The 9560-nt window shown below is 44.6% G+C and overlaps 1 protein-coding gene across 1 annotated transcript in view; it reads right to left on the bottom strand.

Moving 5' to 3' along the window:
• The window catches only part of LOC119448283 (alpha-galactosidase A), a 31830-nt gene that overhangs the window by 4255 nt on the left and 18015 nt on the right, over positions 1–9560 (bottom strand). The window contains 1 exon segment of the mRNA XM_049665145.1: positions 7521–7682. Coding sequence (XP_049521102.1) covers positions 7521–7682 — 162 coding nt within the window.

Genomic DNA, 9560 nt, shown 5'->3' with positions numbered 1-9560 from the left:
TTTCCAGTGAGCTTCACAACAAATCGCAGAAGTATCCTGGGGTCTCCCATGATAATCCTCTGAGCGGAGGTATTGTGTCAGTACTGACATAACGTAACTTAATATTACGGCCAGCTGGCAAATACGATCTATAACCACCTACCGTATTTGCGCGTAAATAACGCTACCACAAATACAACGCGAGGGAAGACTTTCGGTATCGCCGAAAAAGGAAAATATTTACGTTTTTACGCGTCACGAACCCGAATAAACGTGAGGCACGTTATGAAGCCGGAAATTTCTAGAAAATAAAGTCGCGTTATATTAATCCAAATACGGTGTTGTGGTTTATTACACAGCCAGTATTTGGACAAGGTAATCTTCGAATACAGAACTGGGTGACAAACTACATTGTTTGTGCTAAATTTGGCATATATATGCAGATATATCATTAAATATTGCAAGGACTGTTTGCCGTTCTTCTGCAAATTATCATTAATCTGCCATTCCAACTCGTCAGCGCATATTCTGATTAACCGCTGTGCAGTGTCAACACGTTCTGATTCAAACTCTTTCGTGGGGTGAAAGAAAGTAAAGTTAAAAGTAGGCCTTGGAATTGCATGAAAACGTCTACAAGCCGTCTTCAAGTGTCTTCGGGTGCGCGAACTTCCGCATACCTTTACGATCTAAAACGCGGAGGCGGTAACATAAAGGCGTAATACGAGTGTGAACGATACTTTTTTAATATACATATAAGAATGAATGAAGAGTGAACCGAGTGCACGGAGTGGACGGAGTCGCATATACTCACACAAACGTTTTGTTGCTTGATTTTTCCTTACTACCGACTCTGCTTACGGCATGGGTACCAATTCAGTAGAATTTAACAAAAGTACTAATTGTATACTTTTTCTTTTGTTTAACGAGGCCACTTCAAAGCACGCGGCAAGTGGAGCGCGGCTCCTGGCATGTTAAAATGAAAATCGAGTTGTGGTCACGTGGTAACTGAAGCCACTGCTGATGCGCGGGGCGGTCAGCCCGTTACGTGCATTTCAACTAGTGCAGAGGTGGCCTAACTTCTGCTGTGGTTGCAGGGCACAGCGTGACCATCTATGTAGCCTTAAGCTGGCGTATATATTAAGCACTCAGCGAGATACAAGATTGAGAAGATGATAGAGTGAGGAGAGTGGTGTCACAACAATGGTTTGTGACACCACGTCACCACCATCTCCAATTTCCATGACGTAACGAGCAGTTCTGCTTAGTAATCACTACGCTACGAAGCCGTGAAACATTCGGCGTGCTTTTTAAACCATTTCCTTAATTACCAAGTAATTATTTTTTGCGCTTTTGAGTAACTGAGGCGTCACGGACGGACGGACGGACGGGACGGGACGGGCCGTGACTGAACACTTGTGCGACTTTGCGGAATCAGAGCTCAAATATTCCTTTCAAGCAGTTGCATTAAAAAATTCCAGTTGCCTGTAATTAACTGAAGTTCTTTAAACTTTGCCCTCACGTCATCCATAGTAGCCCCTTATTTCCTCGAAATTATAACTTTGTTCTTTCAGGCCATTAGGCGAACTTCCTACGTGCTTCGCTTGTAAAGCTCTGAGCAAGAGAGATGATGATGAAATAAACTTTAATTTTCGAGACAGTGTTCCCGAGCGTTTGAGCTGTGGATCACTCTAGGTGGGAGGGTCCCTCATTCCAGGAATCCTCTGGCGGCGATAGCATCCCGGGCCCGTATTTCCAATTGCTAGTAGATACAGCGCTCGACCGCTGGCGCCACGCTGCGCCGCTGGCGCCGCGTACCATGTTTCTAGCCGCCGCCCTTGGAACGGAGGAGGCGTTGACGGAGAAAACGCTGTGCTGGTGGTGACTAGCCTGCTGTTGGGATCGGTGGTATTATAAACGCATCACTGTTTTGATGATCCAAATGTAATCTCACTATCAGGGAGGGAGCAGTCTACCTGACTGGAGCAGTATTTATTTTATTTGGGGTGTTGCGGAGCGCAGCGTAGCAACACCCAACGACCGCCGCTTCCCGCCGGCGCCCGGCACCACGGCTGCCGCCGTGGCACCGGGGTTCAACTGACCGCGCTGGCAAACAGAGAGGAAAAAAAAGAAAAAGCGTGATATTTAAGAAAAAAATTCAGGGCGGGATTCGAACCCGCGTACGCATGATCCCGAAGCGGGCGCCGTAACCACTCAGCCATACAGCCACTTTTTTTTCTTTATTGCATGGAAATATTAGTAGTAATATGCGAAAATTAGTTGTGTTACATATATACATACATGAAAAACAAATTCACACACGCTAGGCAGTCCAATGAAAGTTCAAAAATCGGGTAAACAAACACAAGCGTCCAGATACGAAATCCATTCAGGAACGGGGTCAAAGGTTGCAACCACACTCCGCACTTGAGCAGCCTCTTCTCGAAAGACAGACCTTGTCGAGCGGGGTGGCTCGGCATGTCTGTCGATCATTCGGCTTCTCCATAATGAATACAGTCCTAATAACATAAACGCTTGCAAGGGTTGCATTCATGCGAACCATAAGATTGCGTTCGAGCGCCCTCGGCGAAAGAAACCACCTAGAAACGCGGTACGCGCGAACGACGCAGCGTGGCGTCAGCGGTCGAGCGCTGTATCTTCTAGCAATTGGAGTGTTGCATCCCGGGCTCTGGCGACAAGACGTCGTTGTTCGTCCAGGGCCGGGGTGGAGATCTTGGCCTCCCACGTCTCGGCGAGGAGGTTCACGTCTTCGACGTTGTAGGCTTGGTAACGGCAAGGGAGAAAATAGCCTTTAATGTTGCTCCCAAAAGGCACCTCGTTGGGAGAAGTATGAAACACTTCCTTTTCTGAACACTTGTATAGGTAATCTGCCGCACGCTAACACTGTAATTAACATTTATACTTCAAACGTTCTGCACTGGTCAACCATAACATCTCAGGTTAACCAACCTTCTAATATAGTGCAGCGTTATCTTCATCACCACGAGTCCTCTCCGCCTTAATCATCACCGTCGCGCATATGCACGTGGTACGAGCCACGAGAGACACGCGCTCTCCTTCTCCGTCGGGCTGACCGCCGAAGTCGCCGCTCCGCTCGTCGCTTCGCCCTCGCGCTTCGTTCATAAATGTAATAACGAGAGCACGCCACGTCGGCAGCCGTCACGTCGTTATTTACAATAGAATTGCTACCCCTCTTGGTTCTCCCAGGACAGCGGGAAGCTTTGTGAGCGTTATATATAACGCGTCTAATCAGGCAGTAAACGAGTGTTTAGCAATTTTCATTTAGCCAATAATTGACTCACACACTTCAAAATTTCGCCGCATGTAGCCCTTAACGTTCACTTTGTTTGCTTGAAATATAACTTGATGAAAAATGTAGCTCTTTCAGCACACCGCGAGAACTCGTATATAACGTGTCCGAGTGTTTCTAGTCGCAGTGACAGCTTCGCTGTTAATATGTACTGTTTACATATTAGACCATTTGGCTCGCGCGCGTACGAGATCTATCTGCTTATACTTGCGTGGCTAGTGAAATCGCGCACAAATGTTTATTGAGGATAGTAAAGCGACGAACAAATGTCATTTTGCGCACAATATTGATAACAAATTTTCACTTTACCATTTGGACCAATTTCCGTTAAAATCAAGAAAAGCTGTCTTTGACCATAAGCAGAAAAAAAATTCATATTTTGAAATTAAACAGCCTGTTTCGTTCATTAAATAAATTTTTCTGCAGCAACGTTCAGTTTCCTTTTCGCATTTATTTTTGACAGTGTACTTTTTATTTATTTATTTATTTATTTATTTATTTATTTATTTATTTATTTATTTATTTATTTATTTATTTATTTATTTATTTACTTATTTATTTATTTATTTTATTTATTTATTTATTTGTCGACTTATTATTCTTTCTTTTTTTCCTGTAGGATATGCACAAAAAGTAAAGTAGCCGAGGTATTTTATACCTCAGCCCCTCCTTTGCAACAGGAAATAAATAAAGGCCGCATTCGTTCGATTTTGACTTCGTATCGTCCGCCTTGCCGAGTTGCCAATCTCAGCGATAGCCGGGATCGACTTTTTCTCGCTACAAAAAAAGACGAGAAAATGAAAAAAAATCCTTGCATAGCACAGTCCTAGGTGCTACTGACGGCAAAAATGACTGATCTGATTAACATGTTCGATAACGCAGAATATGCTTGTCTTTCTCCGATATTGAGAGCTGAGGACTATATCCAGGCAAAAATGAGAGAACCTGCTTTCATTTGGACTCTTGAATGATGGTCATGGCCTTGAACGTCCGGTGGACCCAGTTGGCAAGCTTGCGCCGGTACAAACTCAGTTTTTGATTAACTTTCAGCAGCCATGAGCTCGTGAGTGGCGCACAAGGCGAGAGGCCCCTGAGGCTTAGTACGCGCTGAGCTCTCGAGGACTCACACGTGCGGTCGTTTATGCTCGAGGTGGTCCGCCGTTCTACTCCCGGTAATGGTTATTGCGGTGGGATGCGCACACGAGCAAATAACTGTCCTTCATGAAGTGCTGACAGCGGGATGCGCGGTTTTCGCGCGCAGAGGATGGCGTGCTCAGAGCGTACACCACTCGCACATGATGCGTTCAAGAAAAGCGCATCTCGCTCGCGTCATGCAATCATCTGCGTTCTCGTATACCCTACGCTGCATAAGTAGAAGCTGTTGGATTCTCCACTTATATGCGCGGAGGTTGCAGAGACGAAACTTAAAGGCAAGCAGGCGTCCTTAACTTCTTTGTTTCAGCTTAATATAACGGGAGCCGCACATGTCTCGCGACAGACTTGCTGGAAGATCAGGGAACGTAATTAAAAAAAGTTCGAGCTCGTGTATCTTATGCGTAGTTTGTCGAACAATGTTCTTGTGCTCGTAACATATTGTAAACACGGATGCGACATACTTGTAGTTCACCCCCTAGCAACTAAATATGTGAGGAACAACAGTATGGCCCCTGAACGAACTCTTTGGTTGTCAAGATAAATTATTTAACTAAAGGAAAAGAAATCTCATCAACTCAACAGTAGCACCAAGTTATAAAGACAACTCGTCCAGGTTTATCGGAGAGAGAGCGTCGCAGTTGAGAAAAAAAGGTGCCTTGATATCTGAGTGGATGATAATTTTTATTTTTCTTGAAACGCCCTCCAGCTAGCGGATTCTGGCAGAACTGATGTGCTGTATAAATTCATGCAGTCTGGCTGGTTGTCTTTGTCCACACGCACATTCAGGCAGTCTATAGTCTGCAGCTGCAGCATGAATTTGATTGACAAGGTCCAGTGTGAAATAAAAGGGCTCTCTTATTAGTATCCTTAGTGACGTCTCTTTTTCTTTTTTTCACTTACCTGTTTGGGCCAAGTTCGCTGTCCTTGTCGTGTCGTTGTGGTCCACTGCGTCTTGAAGAAATAGAAGAGGGCGAGAGAGAGGGAAGTGTGCTATAAGCTGCACCTCCAACGACGCCACCTAAAAACGAATCTTCCTGCTTCTCGGCTGCGTGACCGCTTCCCGTCTATAATTAAACAGCGAATTTTCAAAGCGTGCAAAGGTCTCGGCTCTTTTTAGAAGTTTGGCGTTCGTTATTCGTGGCATTTCGAGCGATAAGGCACTTGTGTCGTCTAAACGTAAACTCAGCAGTATTCCATTCCGAAAGTAAAGGCTGGATCGTTGTTACTGAAGTTAGTCACGTGTGCTTCTCTTTATAAGCACACAGAGGAACTGCCGCTTCGCAGCACTTTGTGAATAAAAGGACTACTCTGTGATACGGTGCAATAAACAATCGCATTACACTGCCCACAAATGCTTAAGAAGAGCTTGCCTCTGTTTCTTCGTCCTTTTTTTTTTTTTTTTTTTTTTTTGTCACGCGGCATGTCCCGAACATCTACATCGCGTTTCCACGGTCATGAGAACTGGTCTACTCAGTAGCGAAATGTTTATATAATAGCTTAACAAGCAGGGTCGTCTCCAGAACGATTCACTGTGAACACGATTTAGAGTATCGTCGCGTTGAAGAAGAAAAGATCCATAGGCGCTATGGTTGCATTGACGCTTTCTCCTGGAAAGAACTTTCCCACAACAGTGTTGTTGCGCACGAGGTCGGTGACCAGGTAACCGCTGGCACTATCGAGGCCAAGGCTCAAAAAAGCTGATGCATTCTTCGACTGGACCACCCAGCACCTTTGTGTTGTGGATCAGCACGGCCAGAGATTTCTCTCCGTTCGCAAGTTGCGGAATCACCCCACGAGACCGCACACCCAAATTGTTCATCTGGAAATAACGACAAAAAGCGAATTTTAAATAGGGTGCTCGTAAAGTATGCTCAGCTCGCATGAGAGCATGGATACATTTCGTGTAGGTACAGCGAGCGATCACGTGAGAAGTCTTGGGGCCGGAGTGAAAAGTTGATTTTTATTTGCTTTCACTCTTCTTTCCGACTTAACTTGTGTAACAGCTTGATTTCCCTTGCACGCAAAATGCTTTACAATTTGGTGTATCAAGAGAAAAGACGACATACCTTGCAGACACGCTTTCCAAACAATCCGAGTTCGTCTTGGTCGACTGCGATTATGTACTTGTTCAGAAGCAGTTGTTTGGATTCCTGGGGTACGTCTCGCAGGTCATTAGACAGGACTAGCGGTGCGGCCACAATGGCCCAATGTGCCATCTGTACACGTTGTCGCTCGTCAAGCCGAAGTTACCGATAACAAGCTGAAAACCGAAACAGCATTTTATCATTCGCAAGTGCTTTGAAAGGAGTTTACATTCAACGCAACCCTTACACCACTCCCATGAGAGCTGAATAAATGACAAGGAACTTATGTTCGAAGCTTTAATACCATTAGATTGGTGCTACACGCACATAATATTATGACAATCACTTTAATGGTATTCACAACTCAGTACATTTGCTCACAAAATATGCACTCTTGTTAGCCGATTCATGCAACACGATATTGGAAATATTGGCAGCAAATATGACACCAGCTTCTACGCAACGGTAAATATTTGTATGAATGAAGGTACTTGGCACTTTTGTACTCGGGGCTCATATAACCAACATAATTTTTGCGTATAACAAATCAATATCAGGATAAAACGTAGAAATACTTCCAAGTATTAGTCAGGCGTAAGTGTTTCTACTGGCGTAAGCTGTAAACATAGTAGGATATTCTCAGCACTGTACTTGCCACTGGCTGCCTTAGTCTTCGGCTCAAAGCTACTTTGTCAAATATGAAGCAAAAATCACCACATTTTTGTACAATATATCTTTATATTATGTTTCAATAACAGCGAGAACATTTCCAATTTGTATACAAATATATTAGTTCGAAATATTCAAGAAATTTTAGGCGTATCGTTATGATAGTAAATAATGATACCTTGACGCATAGCAACATCGCCAGAAAATGATAACATTGAGCAGCTGAGAGCTTCAGTCTTCTCATTGTTATATTTTCTTGCTCATGTGCCATGTTTATTACAGCAGTGGTGGTGCGTACAAAGTACCATGTCAGGGTCTGTCCACACACTAGGACCAGATACATTCACCAATATGTCTTGGAGGGTTGCCTCATGATTAACTGTGCCGATGATATGGTTCCAGGAGTAATTTATGTGGTCATAGTTTCTCCACAAATTGCAGTTCCTGCATATGTTCTTGTCGTTTGGCTAAAAACGGGGAAATAAATGGCATACGATGAATGTAGGACCAGTAGAGACTTGGACTCTTAGGAAATAGCTACCCTATTGTATATTGCTAAAAATATCCGTCCAATCAAATCGACAGCAATAAATAAAAAACTGATCAAATGGAAGTTTAGCAATCATGTTCATGCGTACGCTTTGTCAAACCTTGCAGCTTAATTGACCTGTGACCCAGGCTGATTGTGCGCCATGTAGTGTGCCCCCCATTGCACGGTTAATGCTTTAATGCTTTGGAAGGCGAGGACATTAGCGGTGCTCCGACTGAAGAAATATCCCAAGAGGTCATAATATCGCTACTTTCTCCAGACTAATTGCACCGTATATTAAGGCGATCTTCAACTCGTGGTTGCAAAAGCGCATGGCTTGATTAAAATTCTGGTTCTTAAGCTGTTTTCTTTAAGATTGACTCTTGCCTTGAATTTAATATCTCGCAGAGAGTGAATACTAGCCGATTTTCTTTGAAGCAGCAGTGCACCATCTGCGGCTCGGTTACGCATTCACGAAACACTTTCTATATAACATTTTTCCCGTTGAATGATCCCCGGTCTTCTATTGGCCATGTGAATGACGTTGTTGAACGCTTTGTACGTAAATGTCTGGGACACAATTCTGAAAGGTGGCTAATAAGAGTATCTTGAATTGAGAATCGGTACATGACTCTTCAGGGACTTGTCGAAGCGAGCGACATTCTTCGCCAAAATCCGAGGACACCCAAGCACCTCTTATGAGTTGTGAATGCGAAAGCATTAATGTCGAATTGAACGCCGCTGAGCGGCCCTTCGAGTTATGAACTCCTCGCGGGCAAGCGAGCGTGTTGAGACGCTTGGCGCGTTTTGATTTGGCCTTACCGAGGCGCAGTTAGAACGCAGGCGAGAGCTTGCGCGGACAAGGAACGCGTGAATAACACAGGCATCCCAGAGCGAGAGCGAGGGTGACGTGGCGTCGCGGCGATGCTCTCTTCCTCACGCAACACCTGGCGCCCTACTGCGGCAGCAGGTGTCGCTCCACCTGCTGACGCAGTTGTCTTACCGGCAAATTCTAGCGGGGGAGACTGCAAGGCATATCCACTTGAACGGAATTGTGTCGATGACACCATTTAGGAGATATGCGCCGTAAAACTTGAGGTGAAAAATGCACTGTCGTTCCACTTACTTTCTTAACAAAATGGCGTTTTGTGCATGCACCGAAGCACAAAAGTAACTGAAACACCAATGCATTTCTCTGCAAAGCTCGGGAATTAAGATATCGAAACTGGTGTCATCCTGAGAATTTGTGCCAAGTGGATCCGCCTTGCAAACTCCTCGGCTTGAATTTGTAAATTCCAATATGTGCCATAAGGTAATTAATTTAAAACTGAATTAGTGAATTTTCGTTAATTAGTCGATTATGCATATTATCTTTTGTGCAAGTAATGTCCGCCTCTTCGAGTAGACCAGCTCATGAACTAGGGTTGTACTGTCTACCAAAGGAAACTTTAAAAAATGGATAGTGTTCGCTGAAACACCCGGTATATATATAATATATATACGGAGAGAGGGAGAATTTAGGAAGAAGGAGCACACGTACGGAAACAGTAAAGCGTTGTGCAGGAGCTCACTCGACACACGACCTGGCTCGTTCGAGGAGCGATGTGCAACTGCCGGTGGTCTGCTCCGGACCACCGTTAGTTGCACTTCGCTCCTCTAACGAGCCAGGACGTGTGTCGAGTGAGCTCCTGCACAACGCTTTGCAATGTGATGAAAGCGGTTTTAATCGTCGATGTGGGACCTCAAAGAGGCGCGACGTAATTCTAAGGCATTTCTCTCGCATTTACCGCTAAATCCCCACAATTTCTTTTCTATT

Source organism: Dermacentor silvarum, chromosome 4 (genome assembly GCF_013339745.2).
Source record: "Dermacentor silvarum isolate Dsil-2018 chromosome 4, BIME_Dsil_1.4, whole genome shotgun sequence".
Classification (NCBI taxonomy): Eukaryota; Metazoa; Arthropoda; class Arachnida; order Ixodida; family Ixodidae; genus Dermacentor; species Dermacentor silvarum.
The sequence above is the reverse complement of the archived record's forward strand: the minus strand, read 5'-3'. Positions and strand labels throughout refer to the sequence as shown.